The sequence below is a fragment of the Vicugna pacos genome, chromosome 19 (genome assembly GCF_048564905.1).
Source record: "Vicugna pacos chromosome 19, VicPac4, whole genome shotgun sequence".
NCBI lineage: Eukaryota > Metazoa > Chordata > Mammalia > Artiodactyla > Camelidae > Vicugna > Vicugna pacos.
In genome coordinates this window covers 8,095,731-8,121,006 of record NC_133005.1, presented here as the reverse complement: position 1 = coordinate 8,121,006, position 25,276 = coordinate 8,095,731, and the positions used below count along the sequence as shown (strand labels likewise).

At 37.9% G+C, this 25,276-nt stretch overlaps 1 protein-coding gene across 5 annotated transcripts; it reads left to right on the top strand.

Annotated features, from left to right (window-relative positions):
- Positions 1-4: 4 nt before the first annotated feature.
- Positions 5-25,062, top strand: NDUFAF5 (NADH:ubiquinone oxidoreductase complex assembly factor 5). 5 transcript variants are annotated; one of them, XR_012061606.1, is made up of 11 exons: positions 5-272; positions 2,433-2,473; positions 4,835-4,898; positions 8,000-8,047; positions 9,541-9,644; positions 12,504-12,543; positions 15,538-15,735; positions 20,702-20,762; positions 22,181-22,277; positions 24,275-24,358; positions 24,696-24,746. XR_012061606.1 is itself a non-coding variant. In XM_031674418.2 (11 exons), the coding sequence occupies exons 1-11, from the start codon at positions 51-53 to the stop codon at positions 25,041-25,043; spliced, it is 1,038 nt and encodes a 345-aa protein (XP_031530278.2). In that variant the 5' UTR covers positions 5-50; the 3' UTR covers positions 25,044-25,062. The 5 variants fall into 5 exon arrangements, 4 of the variants coding, with proteins under 4 accessions (XP_031530278.2, XP_031530279.2, XP_072799873.1 ...); XM_031674418.2 differs by lacking the exon at positions 22,181-22,277 and adding an exon at positions 24,951-25,062 and having other exon boundaries at positions 24,696-24,778; XM_031674419.2 differs by lacking the exons at positions 15,538-15,735; positions 22,181-22,277 and adding an exon at positions 24,951-25,062 and having other exon boundaries at positions 24,696-24,778.
- Positions 25,063-25,276: the final 214 nt, after the last annotated feature.

The window sequence follows — 25,276 nt, the reverse complement described above, 5'->3', positions numbered from 1 at the left end:
GCGGCGCATGCGCACGATAAGCTGGCCGGCTAGTGGCGTTGCTGCCAGAGATGCTGCGGCTGACCCGGCTCCTGCCCTGGTGGTGGCCACCTCCTGCGGCGGCGTTCCCTGCGAAGAACCTGGGCCTCAGGAAGGTGGCTTCCGGCGTCTCTTCCCCGGGTAGCGCCTCGCCCAGAGCCCTAAACATCTTCGATCGGGATTTGAAGAGGAAACAGAAGAACTGGGCGGCCCGGCAGCCCGAGCCGATGAAGTTTGACTACCTGAAGGAGGAGGTGAGGCCGCCGTTCGGCGGGGAGGGCAGCGGGAGCTGTGGCCAGGCCCAGACCGCCCTCACCTCGCCGTGTGACCTTGTGCAGCCTCCCTGCCTGGGTGGGCCTCGCTGGAGTCACGCAGGGGCCGGGCGCCGGTATTTCTTTGGGCTGTTCATTGATTCCCTCCCTCGGCAGATTTTGCTTGAGTTACAGGTATTATCAGGGCAAAATTAGACCGCTGCCCTCGTGAGATTTAATTATTATGGGAGACGAGACAGACTGTGAACAAAAAACGTGATTTCGGCTAAAGAAGTAAGGCGAGGGGTTAAAGTAAAGTGGTAAAGTGACTGCGGTGGAGGGAAGGCCACTCAGACAGACGACATGATGAGGAATTAGCCAAGCTGACATTGCGGGGGGGGAAAGCCTTGAGCAAAGGAAAAAATAAGCCCAGAGGCCAAAGGGACCTTGTTGAGGCCTCCAGTGAAGTTCCAGTGAAGAAGAGAGTGGGAGAGAAAGCCAGGGAGGGCCAAGGTTATTAGGGCCTTAATGGATAAGGGCTTTGGATTTTCTTATTTCTCTGAGCTATCCATTCCATATGGTAATTTCTGACCACATATAGCTATTGAGGACTTGAAATGCCCCTTTGAGATGTGCAGTGATTGTAAAAGACACTGAATGTCAGTGACTTCATATGAAAAAAGGATGTAAAGTATTTCATTAATATCTTTTTATATTGATTACATGTTGAAATTATATTTTTGATATATTGGGTTAAAATATGTTGAAATTAATTTCTTTACTCTTTTTTAAATGGCTGCTAGAAGAATTTTTAAATTGCATGTGTGGCTCTCATTGTTTTTCTATTGTCCAACATGACTAGAGGAACATGAGGCTGTTGCATTGTTTCAAGCATTGCAGTGGTAGGATCTGGCTCATGTTTTAGAAAGATTCATTAAGGTAAATTAAGATCTCTAGTTTGACTGTGTCGGTGTGAGAGACCTCTTCTCTGTGCCCAGATAGACTAGGGACTTGAGGGGGTTTCTATGCTCTGGACAGGAAGCACCGAGCTCAGGCCTAAGTAAATGTTTCTTTAGGGATGGACCAAAACTGAAGTCAACTATAATGAGCTCTTCCAAGCCAGTGCAGCGTTTATTGAGCTCCTCCTTTAGACAGAGCTCTGTGCAAGTCCTGACCTGATCAGATATTTGACTCTCTGTTCTCAGGGTTCACGATGGCATGTACTTAGAAAATATGAATTCCTAGCCACTCTTCTCCAACAAAAGCACCTGGATTAAATCGTGACTGAGGCCTCACTAATGTGCAGGACTAGAATAAATGAGATAAATTCTATGAGAATTTTTAAAAATAACCTAAAGTATTCATGTTAGGAATGATGTACAAAGTGGACTCCCCTGGGAAAAGATTTCTGCTGTACCTCCTCCCTTGCCCTTCTTCCTCTGCAAAAGAAAATACACCTATGTTCTGAACTTGCAAGTCCTAATAGAAACTGGGATATTTGTAAGGGAATGAGTGAAACGCTGGGGTATTAGGCTCCCACATCTTTATTCCTATCAGAAGAAGGTAACCCAGAAAAGGGAGGCACCTGCCTTATGACCTCTTTTCAGTTGGGGTGGGATTAAGGAAGAGGTTTCTTCAGATTTGACTGACTTCTCATTTGCAGATGTTGCTCAGAAAAGTTGTTTACTCATTCAGGAATTCCACAAAATGTGTTAGTAGTTATTAAATAAAAGAATTTTTATTAAGTGTTCATTTATACATTGATCTGTAATAATCCCCCACTAATTTTTCACTTTCATATACCTCAAGCTAATATCTGAACAGAAATATGCTTGTTATGTTCCTGTTGCTTTCAGTCCGTACAACCTTATAGCGCGTGAAATAAAAAGTCATATATATAGTGTTTAGTCCTACTTTTCTTAAATTGACTTACGAACTAATTGTTCTCAGTATGTTTCCTTGGATATTTTAATTTATGATGTTCCTATTCAGAATTTGAAAAGAAAGTTGGTGGGGCCAAATTGAAAAAAAGGATAAAGGGAAGTACTTAATCTGTTGAAACATAAGTAACCAATGGATTGTTGAATACTGGAAAAAGTGTTTTCTCTGTTGAACCAACTCATCTTTAACTTTTGTACATCACTGCCTCTTATAATCTGTCAGGTTGGAAGTCGGATCGCCGACCGTGTATATGATGTAGCCAGGTAAGTGATGATAGTCGTAATAAAACACAATTAATTTTTGGCTGGGGACTCTGGAAATTAAGTGCTGAGGGCTTGATATCTGGAATGGCAGAATCTAGAAGAGTTTATTACCAAGATTAGTGTTTTTAATCACTCTTAGGTTTCTCCTTTTTTATGTCTGGGAGAGCAGATCTTTTCTTCATTATTGCCTAAAAAAAGAATGAATGGAAGCACAACTCAGCTTCTCTCCAAGCCTGAATGACTGTTCCACTTGATTTGGCCAAAAGCAAATAGTGGATAGATTTCTCCGAAAATAGGTATAAAGAATTGAGCTGTGAATTTTAAGATTTACTAAGCCTAGCTTTTAAAGTTTAAAATTAATAACAGAATTTGTTAACCATCTAAGTGAAAGAGAGAGTCTACCTATATTTGTCCCACAATCAGGTTATATGACTTTGGCTATTTTATCTAATGTATCATTAATAGCAATAAGGGTTCTGTGACAATTATATAGAGGTAGATTTGAGAAAAGAATACTTTCATCAAGTATTATTAAATCCTGGAAGAATTCCTTGCTGTATACTAGGCATAACAAAAGCTTTACAGATTCGAGCTACAGTCAGGTGGCAGGAACCAGTTAAATAATGGCTTTGCCATGTAATTGCTCTGTAATGTTAGCAAATCACTTTTTGTGCTCTTTTGTGTGAAAAACATCCATTAAATTGGACCAGTATGGGATGAATTTCTTACATTTGTCTTAAAAAAAGAATTTTGTATAATTAAAAATTCTTTAATTATATTTTAGGTATGTGCTGGCTACTTGAAAGAGTTTTGGGGTGAATTAATTTCATAAAGTTAAAAAAATGCTTCATTGTTACAAATAATCACCCTCATTTCATCTGTTTCATTAGTTTTGTTATTTTAAAAATATGTAAAATAGCTAATTATCTACACTGTAGTTATTCATTTGCTTAGATTTTAGGCCATTTGCGATTTAATAAATGAAATATCAATTTTTTTAAGTCAGTTTGGATTTTACAACCTTTTTATATCATAGTACTGAGCAAAACACAGGTCTTTGGAGGACCTGTGAATTTGACTAAAAGCATGCCTTAAAATAACAGTAACTCTTTGGAATTAAATTATTAAAAATACCAGTCTAAAGTGTCCTTACACTAGTGTTCTATCATTAGAAAGAGTAATTTATATTGTTGACATTGATCTAATGTTGATTTTTAAAAACTAACCCAACAGATTATTAAATATTATTTGTGATATCTGAGGCTCACCTAATACTGTTAGAATCAGTGATAATAATAACTCCTAACTATTGTTGAGCATTTGTTCTCTGCTAAATACTTTAAATGCACTATATCATAAAATTATTGTACCAGCCCTAAGGAAGATAGTAACTTTCCCATTTTACAGATAGGGAAACAGATCAAGCAAGATTCAAGCACTTGTCTATGGTCACAGAGCTAATAAGTTTCAGGCCCAGAATTCTATCTCATGTCTTTGTGATTGCAGAGCCAGGTGCTTCACCCTGCCACAATGCCTGTGTTCACAATCGAAATAGAGGGCGTTAGGTACATAAATGGTTCTCTTACCAGTGGTTCTCCAACAGATATTTAACAGGCATTGAAAAGGGACTCTTAGTTCAAATAGGAAAAATGTTCTTAATGGATACAATTAAAATTTTTTTGCTACAGATTTTTTCTTAAACCTGCAGTTAGATGTGTGTATGATTTAGTATGACATGATATATTTAGAGGAGACAGCATAGCATAGGGGATAATAGTTCTGGTTCAGGATTCAAGCTGACTGAATTCAGGTTCTGACTGCTGCTTACTAGTTGATTGACTTCCTTAACTCTGAACACTTAGCACACTGCTTTGAAGCTGGTAAGATTTCAGTAAAAGATTGTTATTATTTAGTTGATGTTTTCTTTGGTTTTTAGTTTATCATGTTATATTTCATGGTATTTCATATGATGATTTCTAAGTCGTCTGCTGCCTCAACAAATTTGAGAAACAGGGATGAGTATGCCAAATAGTTTCATGTTAATTTACATTAACTTCTTTTCATTCTTTATCTAAGTATCTTGTCAAATTAAAATAACCCCACTGAATCTGTTCTTCAAATCCACATCATGAAGCAACTTTATGAGGTCTTGTGAATGGTTAGGCCAGACAGCTTGCTCTGTCCAATGTGTCCTCTGATAAATGTACCTTATAAGGTGAGGCAACAAAGACAGATGATATAAATTTTTTGAAAGTTGTGATTCCTAAAATGTTTTTACTTAAGAAAAGTTAGTTTTTAATAATTGTTCTATGGACAAAAGCATTGTATGGACAAAGCATTACTTCTGTGTCTATTTTTCAGAGATTTCCCCCTTGCTTTGGATGTTGGTTGTGGAAGAGGATACATAGCACAACATTTGAATAAGGTAAATTTATTTGATGACTTAATTTACTTTAAGAAATAAAATTGGCTGATTTTAAGGAAAGGCTTTCCTAATCAGTTCAATTTGTATCATATTTCAATTTTATCAGAATTGCTAATTTGTTTTTTTAAGTGAAAGAACCTATGGTTGTTTTGTGTCTGCTCTTAAGTATTTTTTTCTTAAATGATTTTTTCTTTCCTTTGAATCCATTTTATACAGTGTTCCTACTGATAGTTTCTTTAAGTCTATGTAAGATACATTGCCCTTTATTCCCACTTCATTCAAACATTTTTGGTAATTCACAATAAAAATCACAGTGACATTCATTTAGAAAATGTGATTAAGCTAATTTTTTAGCTATTAAAATACTCATTTCATCAGTTGATTAGAAACCTTTCTGTGTAATTTAATATGAAGTCTTTATTAATGCTTATGCCATTTTATTTTTCATTTTGTCATTCAGACCAAAAAAATTATTTATTGTTTTAGCCTCTCTATATAGGACACTGTGCTGGACACAGATTAAAGTGGGATTTCTAAATAAACTCTACTTAGAAAAAACTGGGGCCAGGGCAGTAGGAGGGGCATATGTGAGCCTCCCAAAACACTGTTACTGATCATAGTAAATGCCATGGAAATGGTGCAGTCATTAAACTGCACAGGAGTCAAGGGAAAGGAAAATCAGCAGAGTTCATTTGATCAGAGGCTTCTGAAAGAGCACAAAATCTGCCCTGGGAGTGAAAGAATCTGAATTTCATAGGCATTGGAATTAAGGGCATGGCAGGAGGTAAGACCGAGGTAGAAAGCTGTAGGGTATGATACAATGATGTTTAAGGAAGATTATTTTGGGGATGGTATGCAGGAAAGATTGAAGAAGGTAGAGGATAGAGAAACAGACCACTTAGAAAGCTGGGTTATCGGCAGGTGCAGGCATCTCTCCCTGTGGAGGCAGCAGAATATAAAGGAAGGGGTGGATGCAGAGACCAGGAGAACTCACAGAACTGATGGAATAGGGAAGCTGTCTGGGGCAAGAATATAGAAAGGAACATTTCATAATTGTGTTTGGGGTGGGAGAAAGAGGAGCCAACAAAGATGCCAGGAAGAGTAAGATGGAAAGTGTCTTAATAAGGTATTTTGATTATAAGAAGCAGAAGTACACTGAAGTTAGTTTAAATACTAGGACATTTATTAGAGACTCTTATGTCACACAAGGAACTGGAAGTACATCCAGGCCTTACAGGGATGGGAACTTTGAAGCATCAGAACGAAGGCCCTCCTGTTCACGTGCTCTTTGGGATTACGTAGATCTGCACACTGCCTTCTTTCTTTGTTTTTTCCCCTGCAGACTGTCCCTGGTGTTCATCAGTGTGAGCGCCCAGTGTGAGATCCCAACACCCATTGTGCACTGAAGCTGGCTCCTACCAGCTCACAGCTCACAAGTGCTGGTTGTTAGCATCCCTTCCCAACTCTGTGTTCAGTGACATCATTTATCAATAGCTTAAAATCAGCCATGGTGGGAGTTTTACACTATGGAAGTTGGCAGATGCTACCAGCAGTCCCCCACCAAAAGCCAGTTATTAAACACTTGCTGGCACACCTCTGCCTGCAGCCCGAAGTCTACATGCTCCTCCAGCTCTGGGAACTGCTGTCCTTTCTCCAAGTCTCTTAGTTGAAATTTTCAAGTGAGAGACAGGGATAGATAGTATGACTCACCTAACTTTCACCCCTCGCCCTGGTGTGCTGGAGCCGGCTCGTGAGAGCCTGCTGTGCACATCTCTTCCCAATTCTGCTGTAAACAGCAGCATGCTGATAGTGTGGAATCCACAGTGGTTGTAGTTCACTGTGGGAAGAGGCAAACACTACGGCTCAGGGCATCTTCCTTCCTCCCTTGCTTCCTTCCTTCCTCCCTTACTTCCTTGCTTCCTTCCTTCCTCCCTCCCTTCCTCCCTCCCTCACTCCGTCCCTCCCGTCCTTCCTTTCTTCCTTCCTTTCTGTCTGTAGTTAAACATTTACCTGTATACCAGTTGCCCTCAGGTCATCAGCAGTGGCCAATTAATGCTAGGTAGGGTAACCCTTCCAAGTTGCGGGCAGGGACATTCTTTATGAAGGGGGTGTAGGTGAAGTGGAGAGGATTGGCGTCTCTAATGAAGATGGGGAACCAGAGTAGAAAGTATTGACGAAATTTCTAGGAGACCATCAATAGTGCTGAGCTTCAAAGAGGCCAAGTGAAGTAGGACTCAGAGCAGACAGACTGTTGTAAGTAGTGATTAGGTTACAAGTGATCTTTATAGTGTTGGAGCAGTGAAAGTGGAGGTGGATTACTGGGAATTGAGGCGAAAGATGGTGAGAAGTAGAGTTGTGGATTACAAATAACACGAAATTAGCTTGCTTTCCTGATTATATATATATATATATATATATATATATATATATATATCACACAGAACAAAGAATTAAATAATACAGGAAATATAAAGAGGAGATTTTTCAATATTGGAAGGCTGATGCCAATTGTAAGGTGAGGGAAAGAGACCCAGAAGATGGAGATGGAGGAGGCAGGATCCTGGAGAAAAGAGAGGACAGTGGAAAGTAGTAATCTGGGAAAGAGGTACCATGGTACCCTTTCCTTTTGGAAGGAAGAGAGAGGGAAAATGAAACCACTTAGGCCCTCCCAGGCATCTGTGTTTGTTAAGTCTTTACTCTTTGTAAGCTCTTTGAATGAGCATTTAAACGGTAGGAAAACCAGATCTTCTGTGGTACAAGAGTGGGGACCAGCTCTTGGCATATTATGCCATGGAAAAGTTAACAGATAAGCTTTAACCCAGTAGAATAAATTCAGGATGTTGATTATTTACACCTGTGTTTTCTGTTTTATTAAATACATTACATGTATGGTCAGCTGTATATATTTAATTCTATGTAATTTAATATGTGTTATTAAAGATATTTGTGTACCATACTGACTATATGCAGAAAAATACCGTTGCAAAGCTGAATATTAATCTGTAATTAACACTTTTTCCTTTAGCAACAGTTGTTTTATGTATTACTGGGCTTTTTGTTTGTTTGTTTTATATCATCTGATGATCTTTATTCCATTGTAGGAAACTGTTGGAAAGTTTTTCCAAACAGACATTGCAGAAAATGCTTTGGTAGGTAGCTTTTTATTGCTATTGGTTTCTGATCTCTTGGTTTGGATTTTAGTTCTTTACTTCTTTATTTTTATTTCCTTCAAAATGAAATTAGCTTGTTTTCATGATTAAGCTAATTTTATATATATAACACACACAACGAAGAATTAAACAATACAGGAAATATAAAAAGAAAGGAAAAATCACCCCTAGTCCCAGTGCTTAGAGGCAACCACTGGTGACATTTTTGTAGACATGTAACTATCTCCCCAACGTGGTTTTATACAAACAATGTATGCTAACATGTCATATTTGTCACAGAATACCATTCTTTTATATCAGTGAATGGTGTATTCACACATATACTTATATATATGCCTATATAGTATTCCAGTGTGTGAATATTTCATCATTTACTTAGCTACATTTCTCTTAAAACACAGTTAGATTTCTAGCTTCTCAATAACTGATACTGTGATGAACATCCTTATATAAAGCAATTTTGTGTGTTTGATTTATTTTCTCCCTGGGAATAAATTCCTAATAGTAGAATATATGGATTCATTGATTTTCATCTTTGAATTCTTAATATACATCTCCAGACTGCCCTTAGAAAGACTGAGCAGCAGTATTAAGTGAAAGCACTCTTTTATTCTCTTTGGCAACACTGGGCCAGTTATTTTGTCTTTATCAACCTAATGGGCAGAAAGTAGAATTTTATTGTTTTTGTTTGTATTTCTTTTTTGTTTTTAACAGTTTTTACTGAGTTATAGTCATTTTATAATGTGTCAAATTCCAGTGTAGAGCACAGTTTTTCAGTTATACATGAGTGTATTTCTTTGACTACTAGAGCAACCAAATAGCTGTTGCTATCTTTTGGCTATTGATATTTGGTTATTGGTATTTTTAAATTTGTGAATTTTGTAAGTAATTTTGTGATGTTTCTGTACCCTGGTCCTTTATCTACGTTAACATTGTTGTATTCTTATTCTAGGTGGTTTGTAAGAACTTGTTTTGTTAGGGATTTTAATTTTTCTACATCTGTTTTGTAAATATTTCCCCAAATGTGTTGTTTACATTGTTTATTGCTTTTTAGAAGTTTTGGTTATTTTACCAAGTATAACAGCCTTTATAGTTTCTGGTTTTTGAGTCATGTTTACTTAGGCCTTTTTGTCTAAGAGTATAAAAGTGTTCACCCATATTTTCACCTAGGACTTTTATGGCTTCAGTTATTCCACTGGAACGCCTAGCTTTCTGAGATTTGTTTTAGTGTGAGGTGGTATCCTGTTTGTGCTTTTCCAACCAGCTAACCATTTTTTCTGGGAGGTCTTAAGTGTCATTTAAGAAATTTTTTTTAGTGCTTTCTCTTTAAATTTTTAAATTTTGATTTTTTGGAAGGACTAGAAACTGCCAGAAAAATGTAACATTGACTTAAATTTAACTAACAATGGTTATGTTAATAATTAAGATGTTATATGAGTTTGTTTTTGAACTTTCATTTTTTTAACCTTTAGAAAAATATTTTAGAAACGGAAATTCCTACTGTCAGTGTTTTAGCTGATGAAGAATTTCTTCCCTTCAGAGAAAATACATTTGACCTGGTGGTTAGCAGTTTAAGGTTGGTAATCCATTCATACTTTTAAAAAATTTTAAAAATAGATAGCTTATGCTAAAAAGTTTTAATCTTATGAGTTAAAGAAAATAGGTGATGGTGTAAATTTCTTTTTTTGGTGTGTGTGTAAATTTTTAATAACTTTTTTTTGAAGTCACTAACCAGTTTTCTTGGTTTGTAAGCTATAAACTTTTCTCTGGTAAAGAATTGCAGAACATATGCTCCCTAGTGGAGATAATATGGTATAGTACCTCAACTTTTTTTTCCCCAACTTTCCTCAATTTGCTAAAGTTCATTTGTGATAGAAGGGTTTTCCTCCCCAATGTAACTTGCTTGCATGTTGATGGGGATGGGAATTTGGAAAGGCATACTGGCTCCAAAATGTATCTGTTAGAGCGCCCTTATAAACTCATTCTGGCAAATAAGGAAAAGCCAGTATTTCCTTCAACTTTAATTTGGGTATAGTCCTTGAGGTTACTTTAAAAAGTAACCTTTGTGCTTCCTACCATGTCCCTCCACATTTATTACACTAACGTGTATTATAAGTATTCATTGACTAGATTGTAATGTACACGGCACTGAGCTTGATGGCTTTGGGGAATACAGAAATGAGGGATCCTGTCCTCAAAGAACTCAGTGTTTAATAGAGAAAATGAACTATTCTCTGTGGTGGCTTATTTCTCCTGTCTATCATAGCTGTATTTTCTTTCGAAGATTCAACATGCGCAGTACAACCCTTTGATGGCTGTTTTTAGGGTGACTTGTCATCGTGGTTTGCCCAGGCGTTACCAGGGTTAGCCCTGAAAGGCCCGTGTCCCAGGAAACGCCTCAGTCCCTAGCAAACTGGGAGAGTTGGTCACCCTTGCTGTTTTCTTTAGTGAGTTTGTAATTTTTTCCCTTTTTGAGGTGTGCTGAACAAATTTTAAAAAGTATTCAGATTATATTGTGAAGTGAAAAACATTACAGAGCCTTGGTCTTAGGGAAAGAGCCCTGGGCAGGGAGTCAGAACCCAAGTTTTAACTTCAGCTTATCTGCTTGCTGTTTGCAGGTAACTGCTGTAATTCTGTCACTTTCAGTTTCCCCATAAGTATGATAGAGTTTATAACGTGTCCTTAATTTTTAAAGTATCAACTAATTGTTAGAAAGTGTTATGAAAGATAAATATGAGCTTAACATATTAGGGTTTGAAATGGGTCTTCATTGCTGTCCTGGAAGCCAGCAGAAGAGGCTGACTTCACCAGGAGAGTGTGACCAGACTCTGCAGAGACTAATTCTTGTTGGCCCATAACACCACGCGCTGGGAGAGGGTAAATAGGATCAAGAGAAAAGGCAGGACATTTATTTAATTAAGTTTTAAGTATATGGAACTCTGGATTTATGCATTTTTTATGATCTTAAAAAATAAGGGATGCTATTTATTAGAAAACTCATCGAGTTATTTTTGGTGAATAATACTGTTCGCCTTGGGAAAATTATGTCTGCTGATGAAGTTTTGGTTTGTTTTTGTTTTTTCCTACAAAAGTAAGACTTAGAATACTGTATATCTCTAGCTTAATTGTTTGATTTAATTGGTGAGCTTCCTTGAACATGTTATCTGGTGTTTATTTTTATTACTTCAAATAAGTTTTCAGAATAGCACTGTTTAAGTGAGATGCCAGATAGGAATGATTTCTACCTTATTTTTTCCCCAACTTTGTCGAGATAATATATAACATGCAAGTTTAAGGTGTACCACATGATGGTCACATACATCTGTATATTGCAAAATGATTACTACAGTAAGTTTAGTTAACAATTTTCATCCCTTCACGTAATTGTGATTTTTTTTTTGCATATGTGTATGGTGATAACATTTAAGATCCACTCTCTTAAAAACCTTCAATTATATGATACAGTATTGTTAATTATAGAAACTGTGCTGTGCATTAGATCCCCAGACCTTGTTTATCCTGTAGCTGGGAGTTTGTATCCTTTGACCAACATCTCCCCGTCTCCCTCTGCCCCTGGCAGCCACCATTCTACTGTGTTTCTGTGTGTTTGGCTTTTTTAGATTCTGTGTAAAGTGAGAATATACAGTGTTTTTCTTTCTTTGTCTGACTTATTTCACTCAGCATAATGCCCTCCAGGTCCATCCATACTGATCCAAAAGGCAGGATTTCCTTCTTTTTATGGCTGAATAATATTCCAGTGTGTGTGTGTGTGTGTGTGTCTCCTTGGATTGTTTCCATACCTTGGCTACTGTGAATAATGCTGCTATGAACCTGGGAGTATAGATACCTCTTCGAGATAATTACTTCATCTTCTGCAGACAAGTACTCAGACATGGGATTGCTGGATCATATGGTAGTTCAGTTTTTAATTTTTTTGAAGACCCTTCACAATGTGTTCTATGGCAACTGTACCAGTTTACATTCCCACCAGAAGTGCACAAGGACTCCCTTTTCTCCTCATCAGCCTTTGTCATCTCTTGTCTTTTTGGTAATAGACATCCTACTAGGTATAAAGTGATACCTCATTGTGGTTTTCCTAATGATTAGTGATGTTGAGCATCTTTTCATGTACCTGTTGGCCATTTGTGTGTCTTTTTTGTGAAAATTGGCTTTTACTTTATTCAGTGAAGAATAATTGCACAGATAATCTTATCAGCAAAGTGATACACTGTCATATTTTCTCCTGTAATGGGAGGAAGTTTCCCCCTAAAAATATATTTTTGTTTTAAAACTTGTATGAAAATAGTCGGTGACTTGATATGCAACTTCAAACTGGAAGATTTATACCTTTTTTTGTGGCTTATCATATTAGTGCTACTTATACTATTGAATTATACAAATTAAGCTAAAACAAGTATGTATTTTCTTCTTTTAGTTTGCACTGGGTGAATGACCTTCCTAGGGCACTTGAACAGGTAAGAACCTTAGTGTTGATTCTAATAGCCCGTGTTATATTTTATTTATTATTAGCAACTTATAGATGTTTCTTTTTTTATACAAGACTTATAGATGTTTTCTGTTTTACATTTTTGACTATTGGAAATGGAAGCAAATCAAGAATTTAATTATCTTTCATGGGCTGGATATACTTGGTGCCCTTTGGCGTGCTAAGATACATGGATGGCTTCTTGCCCCCTGGGGAAGTCAGGAAATCTAATTATGGAGATGTTACAGAAGTTTTCATAAATATTTAAAACTTGTGTAAAATAGTATTGCTATAATAAGACATTTTCTGTGTGGCTTTCTCTTCTTCTTAAGTGCCTATAAATTTTTTGTGGGTAGGAACCTATTTGTTCCTATTTGTATCTTCCCCATGCTGTATACTTAGACAATTGCTGGTAAATGTGGGTTGATTGGTATTTAATTTAATTTTGTAATGTATTTTTATTGAAGTACAGTCAGTTTACAATGCTGTGTCAATTTCTGGTGTACAGCACAGTACTTCCGTTACATGGGAACACACATACATTCATTCTCATATTCTTCACATAGGTTACTACAAGATATTGAATGTGATTCCCTGAAATGGTTTATTTTATTTTATTTTTTAAATGTATTTTTATTGAAGTACAGTAAGTTTACAATGTTGTATCAGTTTCTGGTTGTTGATATTTATCAGCAGACAGGTGAGGGATGGGTAAGAAGCATTGTGTTCAGTGAAGGGAAGATCACTGTGGCTTGGAGTGTCTAGGAAAGCTTCAAAAGGAAGGAATTTTTTGAACAGGGCCTCAAAGAGTAGGTCAGATTTGGAGTGGGAATGCATTCCAGGAAGGATCACGGGATAGATGGCATAAGAGACTCAGAAACATGAAAGGACAAAGAGGAAGCCTGTTGGAGGATTAGTTTAGTGCTGGGCATAAATGAGGTATATAGGGACCAGAATTAGGAGGATTTGGGTGACAAATTAAGGAATTTGGAATTTATTCTTTATGCCATTCAGAGCCACTGGAGAATTTTGAAGAGAAAAGTGACATGATTAAAAAGCTGGTAGGCAGGATCATAACTACCGTATCTTAAGCACATACTGTTTGTCACTGTGCTCTGTTTCATATGTGTGTTAAATAACTCTGCAAGATGGCTTCATTTTGCTGATTAGGAAACTAATGCCAGAAACTGGTTAAATTGAAGAGATACTGTCTCAGTGGTCCAGGTGCGAGGTAAACTAACCCTCAGTAGCAATGGTAGGAGTTAAAAGGAAGAGAGAGATATTTAGGACACTGTCAAGTAAGAACCAACAGTTTGGTGGCTGGTTAGAGCTAAAGAGTGAAGACAGGCAGGAGTCAAAGCTTGCCTAAAAGGTTTGAGTCTGGATGTCTGGAGAGTAATCAGTCAAAGTAGAGGAAAGAAAGGTAATGATCAGATACAGCGAATAGAAAATGGTCATTAACAGAAATACAGCAATTGGGAAGGGGAGTTGGTTTGAGAATAATTGTTGTGTGTGTGTTGAATATGCCAGGGGAAGGTGGGGGATGAGTTTGCCAAGAAACAAACTTCCATGGCACAGGAAGTAGAAGATGAGTTTAGAGTTCACGGATTCTGTCCAGGCTCAAGGTTGGAAAATCATCCTTGTGAAATCCGTGGGAACTGATAAACCCTTTGAGTTAGAGAGAAGCTACAGAGAGCTGAGGGCTGAATTTAAGCTACTTGTTACTAGAATTTGGTGGCAAGAGAAGGAAGTACCACTAAAAGAGCAGAAGGAAAAAGAAATTGACAGTTTGCTTATATACTGTTTTGTAATTGTTTCAAAATATGTTAAATATAAATTCAAGATGAATACTTCAGTTAGAAGAGCCTACTGTGGTTTGGGTTCTGATTTGCTTCAGAATTCACCCTGTCTTGTAACTCCTCACTGTTGAGAATAGAGTCAGAACTAGTTTGTAGTTCTAAGAGTCACTGAGGAAACATTAATGATTCTGGAATTCATTCTGGCTACTGTTTTGCTTAAGTTATCAATTAAACATTTTTGTTTTAAAGCTGAAAAATAAGTTGGTTATTTCTCCTTAATTCTTTATGTTACTAGATTAATTACTATGTTACTATTAATATTTAACTAAAATGTTACTAGATTAATGTTGTGAATCATAATGGTTTCTCCATAACCATGCAGACTTGTTCTGCATAACAAGTCACCTCAACTTCATGGTTTAAAACAGCAATTTACTTATCTCACAACTTTGTGAATTGGAAATTTGGGCTAGACTCAGTTAGGAAGTTCTTCTGGGTCTGACTTGGTTCACCCATGTGTCTAATCTGCTGGTGGATGGTCTTGGAGCTGTCAAGGATGGCTTCAGCTGGGACACCTGGCTAATCTCTACTCCCCTAACCTCTCATCCTTCACCAGACCAGCTCAGGCTTGTTCATAGGTGGTGGTCAGACAGGGCTCCCAGAGAACAGGTGGAAGCAGCAGGACCATGGCGACCTGGACCTGACACTGACACACTGTCACTTGCTCAGCATTCTCTTGGCCAGAGCAAGTCACAAGGCTAGCCTGGGTTCAAGGAGGGGGAGTTAGGCTCCATCTCTTAATGGGGGTTGTTAGAAAGTGACATTTCAAAGAGCACAGATACAGGCAGGGTTGTGATATTTGCAATTGACCACACTTTAAAATTTTTTTCTTTCAATATTTTTCTAATTATAAAAGTAAGTTCTGTCTATTATTAGAAAATTTGAAGACATACAATATATTTTATAGATAATAGCACTATCAATGAGTGTTCTGTCTGTACAATGTTATCCTGCAATGCCTTTCTGACGGTTGCCTAAGTGTTATTTATTAAATTATCGGGTTATTAATTTGACAACATAAGAATGGTTATCACAAAATCGTGATTTAGACACCATATACTTATTCTTTTAACATTTTTATGTATACAATTTTGAATAGTTTTATTGTCTTACATTTATTGCAGATTCATTATGTTTTAAAACCGGATGGAGTATTTATTGGTGCAATGTTTGGAGGTGACACGCTCTATGAACTCCGGTGTTCCTTACAGTTAGCAGAAACAGAAAGGGAAGGAGGATTTTCTCCACACGTCTCTCCTTTCACTGCTGTCAGTGACCTAGGACATCTGCTCGGGAGAGCTGGCTTTACAACACTGACCGTGGTAATTATCAAGAGAATCAAGTAACCTATTAATTACACAGTTCAGAAATAATCTCTCTCTCTTTTTATCATGATTGACACGAGGTAGGAATGTACAGTTTTTAGTATTTGTTACCTGAAAAAGTAACTCAAAAAAACATACCTCAGCTAATAAGGAGGCTGTTTTCCAAGACGTGCTACTCCATCCGAATTTTTCATTGCAGAGCTAGGTGTAAGGTGGGAGTGGAGCGCTCCAGATGACAAGGAAAGGGGAGAGACGGGAGCAACTGTTGCTCTACGTCCAGCACCAGCTCTCGACTGTGGCGGTGCTGCCTGAGGCAGAAGTGAGAGGATGTGCATCCATGAGGCCTAGGATTAGATCAGGGCTGGAGAAGGCATGTCGGGGGCTGTCCTCCTTCAGAGCTGGAGAGAGGACCGTAGGGCGTCAGGGATGCAAAAACAAGGAGTCAGCATGGTACAGCGATGGTGCAGGGCATTGGTGTCTGACACGTACAGTTGGATCCCTACCTTGCCCCCCTTTACTAGCCAGAAGGGTTTGGGGATTTACTTCACCTCTCTGAGCATTCTTTTTTTTAAAAAAACATGCAAATGTTTCACCTCAAGTGGCTATTAGGATTAAATAATGAAAAGGATGTGAAGTGCCTGGACCTTCACAATAAATGCTCAGTAAGTACTAGTTCCTGCCTTCCTCTCTCCTCCCTCTACTCCTGACACTTTCCAGGCAAGGCTTCCAACAGGAAGTCATCTGGTGAGACAGCGATTTCCCCCTTCCAACTCCCTTCAGCAGCCAGGTTAATCCAAAGGATGTCATATTGCTGTGTTACAAACTGAAATGAAACAAAAGAGAATCTCTGGGAACACGAAGCCACTAAAAAGTAGACGGGAGTAGGGGAGGGAGTGGCACGGAGAGGTGGAGTGCAAATGTTCGGGGAGTGATGTTGAACTAGTGCCAGGTTAGAGAGTGATATTAGGGGACTCAAAAGTTGCTGCCCATTAAGAAAGCGATGAGACTTCGATCCTCGGTCATCAAAAGAAATTAAATTATGTTAACCACATGAGGTTTTCTATGGTTGTAAAATTAGGTTGTGCATTTTAGAAAGATTTCTTCTAAAAATGTTTAATCTGACATTACTACATTTCAAAACCTACATTTCTGTTAATTGGGAAATCTATTAATTCAGAATACCTTCCATATTCTCCTTAATTGAGCAGAATGACTCAAACATTAATATAATACAAAAATATTGGCATATAATCTTTATAGTTTACAGAGAGTTGCTAATGTAATAATAAATCTGTACAAATTTGTACTGTGAGACATATACATTGTCTTTAAAGGGCTATATTAACATTGTATCCTAATTCATTTTCTAAAAATTGCATGCAAAACAGCTTTTATATGATCAATTATACAGGTTTATGCTGCATACATTAGATATATTATTTTGTACTGCAATGGATTTTTATTTTTAAAGTGAAATCAAGTTAAATTAATGTCATATAATTATATTTACATTTATATGACCCTCTTAGTGAATTATTTTTAGAGCTAGTTGGCATTCTGAATGAAGCTCATTTCCTTTTAGAATAGAATAGAAAACTGCAGATATGGTCCTTTTTAATTTGAATAAGACAAGGCTACTGTGGTACTCTTTTTGACTGAGAAGGAGATGATGCTTTTAGTTGGTTTCATTGAATTGTTTTCAGAGGATATTGTTTAATAGAGAGGTGTCAGCTTGGAAGGAATTTTGTTTTCAATCTTAGAATCTCTTTTTAAAAATAGTTTCCTAATATATAAAAGTAACAGAAAGAATGGACTATCTAGAGATGGTCATATTAAAAAGTGCATGATCCTTGCATATGTTTTAAAAAAAATGAAAAAAAAAAAACCATATGTAGAGAGTATAATAGAGCAGGTCTAAAGTGAAAAGAAGTCTCCTTCCCCTGACTTCGGACACCCCACCCCTCTCCACGAGGATGACCTGTGCTAACTTTCGTGTATTCCTTCAGAACAGTTTTTCCTCATAGACTAGAATGCATTTATATCACTGAAACGTACACCTGCAACAATATGTATACTCCTGCTTTTTTCTACATGTTTCCCTCCCCACCCTGTCAATAACATATCTTGGAGATCTTCCCCTACAAATGTATGTCTACTACAGTCTTTTTTGACAGCTGTGTAGTATTTCATTAAATAGATATAGTTTAATTTCTTTAACCAGTTCTCTGTTAATGGGCATTTAGATTGTTTCTGGTTTGTTGTTTGGGTTTTTTTTTTAAAATAACTTTATTGAGATACATTCACATACCATACACATGTACAGTTCAGTGGTTTTTGGTGTATTCACAGAGCTGTGCAATCTTCACCACAGTACATTTTAGAACACTTTCATTACCCTCCCAAAAACCCTGCATCATCTCTTTCTTTAAAATTTTTTAAACTTTATTTATGTATTTATTTTACAATATATTTTTAAATTGAAGTATAGTTGATGTACAGTATTATATGTTTACAGGTATACAATGTAGTGATTCACAGTTTTCAAAGGTTATGCTCCATTTATAGTTACTATAAAACAGTGGCTATATTGCCCATGTTGTACAATCCATCCTTGTAGCTTATTTTATACCTGATAGTTTGTACCTTTTAATCCTCCACCTCCATCTTGCCCCTCTCCCCCTCCACTGGTAACCATTAGTTCCTTCTCTACGTCTGTGTCTTGTTACTAGTTTGTTGTATTTTTTTAGATTCCACATGTAAGTTACATCTTACCATAGTATTTGTCTTTCTCTGTCTGACTTATTTCACTTAGCATAATGCCCTCCAAGTCCAGCCATGCTGTACACCAGAAACTAATACAACATTTTAAGTCAATTGTACTTCAATTAAAAAGCAAACAAGCAAACAACCCATTTAAAATATGGGCAGAAGAACTGAACAGACATTTTTCCAAAAGAGGAAATGCAGATGGCCCACATGGATATGAAAAGTTGCTCAACATCACCAGTATCAGGGAAATGCAAATCAAAATCACAGTGAGACACCATCTCACACCTGTCAGAATGGCCATCATCAAAAAGAACACAAATAGCAAATGTTGGCAAGATTGTGGAGAAGAGGGAACCCTTGTACACTGTTTGTGGGAATGCAAATTGGTGCAGCCACCATGGAAAACAATATGGAGGTTTCTCAAAACATTTGATTTTTTTTTAATACTTTTTCAAACAGTGCTGCAATGAATTTTCTTTCACATAATCTTGGCACGTCTGTCAGGTCAATTTCTAGCAATGGAATTTCTGAGTCAAAGAATCTACACATTTCAGATTTTGACAGATAGAGTCAAGTTTCTCTCTGTAAGGTAGCATTAATTTATATGCTCCATCAACAGTGTATGTGAACAGATACCAAATGAGACTGCTCATATGTGGAATCTTAAAAAAGAAAAGAAAAGAAAAAGACAAATGAACATAAATACAAAACAGAAACAGACTCATAGACACAGAATACAAACTTGCAGTTGCCAGGGGGGTGGGGGGGTGGAAAGGGACAGACTGGGAGTTCAAAATTTGTAGATACTGACAGGCATATATAGAATAGATAAACAAAATTATCTTGTATAGCACAGGGAAGTATATACAAGATCTTGTGGTAGCTCACAGTGAAAAAGAATGTGACAATGAATATACGTATGTTCATGTATAACTGAAAAATTGTGCTCTAACACTGGAAATTGACACAACATTGTAAACTGACTATAACTCAATAAAATAAAATTAAAACAAAAAACTGTATGTGAGCTCCTGCTTATACTTAGATTTTGTATCTCTAAGGTTAAAAAAAGGTAATTGGTTATTTTGTTTTGTGTTTCTTTAGGAATTAGAATGGATGTTTTGATAAGTGTTTCTGTGCAATATTATAAGTCCAAAATTGGGATGTATAGTTAACATATTAGATAAAGCTACAGAACACAAAAAGATCTAGATACTTTGAAAGTGGTTAGTGCCAATAAAGTAAAGTTTGAGATACATGCAGCATTTTAATAGTGAACTTGAAAAAAAAAGTAAGTGTCCTGTATTCAGGGCTAGTTTCCTATATAGACAAACTCCTGCATCTTAGTGGTTAACACAAAATTTTTATCACATCACAGCCATGCTGGTTGGGCAGCTCAGCTCCATCTGGCCCTTGTATCCTCTAAGCTCCCTACAGCAGAGACGGCCTGGAAGAGGCTCACCAGCTCTTTATTACTTTGCCTCCACCTCACTTTTCTTTGCCAGAAGAAATGTCTGGGGTTGCCAAGTGCCACGGAGTACCTGGATATTTGGGGAGTATCAGTGGTCCCTGCCACTATCCCAACAGTGAACTCCTGTGTCAAACTTCAGAAAGAGTGGGGCATCATTGCTCAGCAGTTCATTTGAGAAATAAACTGTGTGTGTGCCAGCGGTGTGCTGTCTCCTAAACGAGCCAGCACTGCATCGCTGGGAGTAGAGTGAAAGCATCTTGGGAGATGGCCCTATTTGACTCAGTTCTAGGTGCCACATTTTGAGAGAGAGATTGATATTGGCTGTGTACAGAAAAATGGAGTCACAATGTGTAAGGATCTATAAATTTTGTCTAGAAGCCTAACCCCTCCCCTAAAAAACTGTGGTGTCCTGGAATAGTTTTCAAAGACTTGAAGAAAAGAGTATTCGTCTGCAGAGTACAGAATAGACTTATTCTATGTTATTCTCAAGGAATAAGAACCAGTTGATGGAATTTTAAGAAGACTACTCTTAGAATGGCAAACATTTATTCTGTAATTTGAAATCTTCACACATCAAGCATAAGCCAGATGACATCTGTGAAAAATACAAAGAAGATTCCTACTTATCATGAGAGATTGGTCTGGGAATCTCTACAGCCTCGTTCCAGTCAGGAATTGTTTTGTGTGAATGCCAAGTGAATATTCTTTTTTGTTTTTAAATAGGACACTGATGAAATTCAAGTTAACTATCCTGGAATGTTTGAACTGATGGAAGATTTACAAGGTAAGACACATTAAGGAATTTTTACACTCCATTTGAGTCATATTTTGAATCCAGAGTCCTACTACATACTTGGTGGTTTGTGCCCTTTTTTCCCACTGAAGTCGGCAGAGATGCTCAGTAAAATGCACTAATCTTAACTGTACAGCTGCTTGTATTTCTAACCACTGCCTAAACCACTGACCAGAACACTTCCAGCTCCTAGAAGGTTGCCTCATGCCCCTTCCCAGTTGACAACACCCCCTCCTCCAAGGGTTTTAATAAATCATATATTTTGAGGAACTGGCCTGATATTTACCTTCAAGAGGCTTTCTCTTACTTTTACTGTAAAGCCTTTTACACAAATCATGTGTTTTAGTCTTTAATGTCTCTTATCCTTAAGAGAATTAAGAGGAATTGTCTAAAGATAACTTGTAAAAGTGGTATGTAACAAAGTTAATAAAAACATTAACTGGTTGATTTTATATTCATTCACTTACCATTTTCTGAGCATATACCATGTGCCAGCCACTGAGCCAGTGTTGGGAATTCTCTGTTCCTGATCTTAGGGAGCTTGCGCTCTCGTAGAGAAAGAGACACACAGACATAGACAGACATATGCTTTTACTGTAAAGTGAGATAATCACTTTTTAAAGTGCAGGGAGAAACACAAGGAAAAATCCCTAAATCTGCTTTAGGGAATCAAGGATGCTTTTGCAGAAGAGGCAGCACCTAAGCTAAAATGAGTTTGTGGGCACACCTTTTGGGGGATTGGGGCATTGCATTCCCGGCCAGGGGAAAGGCCTGTGTAAAATCATGGAGACTCAAGAGGATACACATTACCTTCATTTTCCTAATAAGAAATTGGACAGTAATTCAGTGCTTCAATGTGTAGAAGGGGAAGATGGTGGGAAACAACGCAGGATGGTCCATCAGAAGCTTTTTGAGACTCTAGTCAGGTGAGGTCTGCAGTCTGGTGGGAGAAATTTGTGCAGAGGAGGGACAATCAGTTTGATGTGTGAGAAAGCTCACCCTCCAACATTGTTTATGAGGCATGTCTGTGAGGAAGTTAAGACTAGCTAGCGTGGTTAACCTCTCCTGTTATGCACTAGGAAATTGAGGCACAGAGAGGTGTAACTTGCCCAAGTGATGTTATTTAGTAAGTGATGGAGCCAGGATTGAAGCCCGGTGCAGCCTGATCTCAGACCCTGAGATCTCAGACCCTCTATCCTGAAAAGGTCAGAGGCAGCTGACTTGGGAAGAAGAGTGATCGAGGGATGAATGCAGGAGGGGAGGAGCATGGCAGACTGCAGGTGTGCTCCTGGCAGACTGGAAGAAGGTGTTACCTTCAAACTGGCCTTTAATATTTTGCACTGTGTTGCACTTTTTTCTTGATTGTTTTGATGTTTCTCATTTAAGCTGCCATTATTATTAATTCACAGAAAAAAGTCCAGAATGTTGGCCTAATTTTACAAAACAAGTTGCATATCAGCTGATGAATGCATGAAAAGTTTTGGAGGCTTTCACAGTAGTTTTAAGGTAAGTTCAGTTATAATTTTTTTAGACAATACTCAGTATTGTTCTTAGTAAACCATAATAAAGTAGGTTTTTTTTTTAATAAACAGTTGAACTTAACCTTAAAAACACTGTGAGAGTCTTAAACAGTGACCTGTTTCCCAGGTTTTTCTGTTGTCTCAGAGCCCTGAGCTGGTCAGAAGTCCCCAGTGTGTTTCCAGGTGGTCTCCAGTGAGGGTCCAGCAGGATGCATTGTGAAGTTTTATCTTTCCATTTTGAAGATCATAAAACTGAGTTTAAAAGAGCTTAAATAACTTGGCCCCAGGTTATGTGAGCGCCAGAACTGGAATTATGACCCCAAAGTCCAGCCTCTGCGCCGCCCCACGCTGCTTCCCCAAGGAGAAGTCCCACGTGGCCACGCGCTTCCCTTGCGAGGGAAGGGTGGGCTTCCCGAGCAGCCGAGTTACCAGCTGCTGTACAGTCGTGCTCTTGATTTCTCTATTAGAAAGAGCGTTGTGCCTAATCTTAATTAATATACCCCAATTCTCATTATTTAGGTGACATTTTAGAATTTCTAGTGTATTAAGTATTTACGTTAAAAAAATTAAGCCTGTTTCCACGGTGTCACCTGTGTAAGTGTGTTGTGTAAGCCAGTCATGGCGACGGGAAGTTGAGCAGAGTGAAAACACCCCCTCCAGCAGTAAGCCCTTCCTACGAGTCCCCGTTCGTCTCTGCCTCCTGATGCAGCTGATACGCACTGTGTGGGAGAATGAGTTTAAATTAGATCATGTGATGGGTCTAAAGTGTTTGCATTGGGAGCCTTTAGACATCATCTGATCTGGCCACCTTGAGGATCCAGGGCGGTTGATCCCAGGTCATCTAGCTGCTGCATGGCACCCCTTCCTTCATAATGATTCCTTCATGATGATTCACCTGCTAGTTTGTGTGTCTTTTGTTCTTCATGAATCGGGGCTGTTTCACTCATAGCGTGTGGGCCATTGCTGCCAGTACCAGAGACTCATTACTTTAGGGAATGATAGGAACCTTCTGGGATGGAAGACAAGAAGAAGACTTACTTATCACAGCTAATTTGTTGATTGTTTTAAACTTGATTAAAAACTTGGGAGATTATTATTTTTAAACCACTAAAGAACACTGACATTGGGAAGTCTGTTGGTGTGTTTTGTGAAAGTAGAAAAACAAAACTAAGGAACTTATTTTTGATCATGTCATATATAGAGAATAACTGTAAAGGATTTTTGCTTTCGGACTTGTTTGAATTTTCCAAACTAGCCTAAAATGTGGCCTTTCAAAGTAATTTCATTTGACTATGCATTTAAAAACATCAAATATACAACACTAATTTTTAGTGAACAACAGAGTAGCTTAATCCTAGCTTTTAGCTATCACTTGAAGTAACTAAATTAAAAATAAATTTTAAGACATTAAGAAAAGTTCCCCTGAAGAGAATGCACACAATTGTTTCCTAGTCTGGATCAGTAAAATGTAAAATCTGAAAACACATTGGAGTTTTGGTACTATCTAATGAGTCTCAGAACCCTCTTCCTTGTTACATGTTCACACTTAAATTTATAGCTTAGAAGGAAGGAGGCATTGTACCAATGTCCTGTCCTCCTTTGAAGAGCAGCTAAAAGTGGCTTAATATGTGGTATCGTTAGAAAGGCACTTGCCAACTCCTGATGGCTCGCCTGAAGGGCCAGTCACCTTGCTTTGCCCACCCGGCTTGTAGACTCCTGCTGGCAAGTAAAGTGTGCTTATGGGCCTTGCCTCCTGAAATCTGACTTTTTCACTTGTCTAATATCCAGAAGCTTCAGGCAGTTTTTGCCTTAGAGTCACAAGCTACGATCTGAGAGCGAAACGAGATTATCTGGGTTATTTTACATGACTCTTGGAGAATGGGGGCGAGTATACTATTGAATGAAATAAGATTAAATCTGTGGTATTGAGCTGCTCGGGGTGTTGGCTGTATTATCTCAAACTGCCTCTAGTGTAATTTCTAGGTATGGGTGAGAGTAACTGTGCCTGGAACAGAAAAGCCCTGCTGCACCGGGACACGATGCTGGCGGCGGCGGCCGTGTATGGAGGTGAGGGAGCTGAGCATCGTTCCCGCCCAGGCCCCACTGGTGAACTTGTGCCCTGTCATCTCTGTCCCCTAAAGCTGCATTTCCCTTTCCTGTTAATGCCCCATCAGATTTCTTGTCTTCCCTTTCACAACACAGATCCTGTGGCTACATATTCCCAACAGCCCTTACTGTTTCTTTACTGTCAGCTTCTCAGTGTTGGGGGTTTTGCACATGAGGCTTTCTCAGAATCCCATAAGTATTCCAGTATTCATTTCTCTTTGGAGGACGTGACGTTTATGGAGCAGATTTTTTTCCTACTTGCATTTTTTCAGACTTTAACCACTCTTTGTATTTATAGAAATGTACAGAAATGAGGATGGTTCCGTACCTGCCACATATCAGATCTATTACATGATAGGATGGAAATACCATGATTCACAGGTAATATTATTAAGACAGGTCACTTTCCTTAGTGAGGTTGTGTTTCCATTTGCTTTTTGTTGTTTATTTACTTAGAGTGAGTTTTTTTTTTTAATATGATGAATTCAGGGGTTTAATTAGGCCTGTATATTTATCTGTTTCTAATATCTTTAATCTTTATCATTATTTTCAGGCAAGACCAGCTGAAAGAGGTTCGGCAACTGTATCATTTGGAGAGCTGGGAAAAATAAATGATCTTATGTCACAGGGAAAGAAATCACAATAAATACTTTATTTAATGTTAATGTAGTCCAGACTTTTCATCAATGATGGGTAACTTTTACATCTAAAATTACTGCATTTTGAAGCAAGAAGTAATAATATATAAGCTATTTACTATCAGATTTTTCTAATAATGAGAATAACCTAATCTACATCTGTATTTAGTAATCATTACAGTTTCACATGGTTTCTGTTTTCATGTGGAGGCTGCTGTCTAGTAATTTGAGTGCCTTATTT

What these genes read in the sequence shown, in the direction of transcription:
- NDUFAF5 (XM_031674418.2), top strand. Translation starts at nt 51, where the DNA reads ATGCTGCGGCTGACCCGGCTCCTGCCCTGGTGGTGGCCACCTCCTGCG. An exon ending in TTGACTACCTGAAGGAGGAG is followed by an intron (nt 273 to 2,432) that starts GTGAGGCCGCCG and finishes ATAATCTGTCAG; the next exon opens with GTTGGAAGTCGGATCGCCGA. An exon ending in ACTGATGGAAGATTTACAAG is followed by an intron (nt 20,763 to 24,274) that starts GTAAGACACATT and finishes TGTAATTTCTAG; the next exon opens with GTATGGGTGAGAGTAACTGT.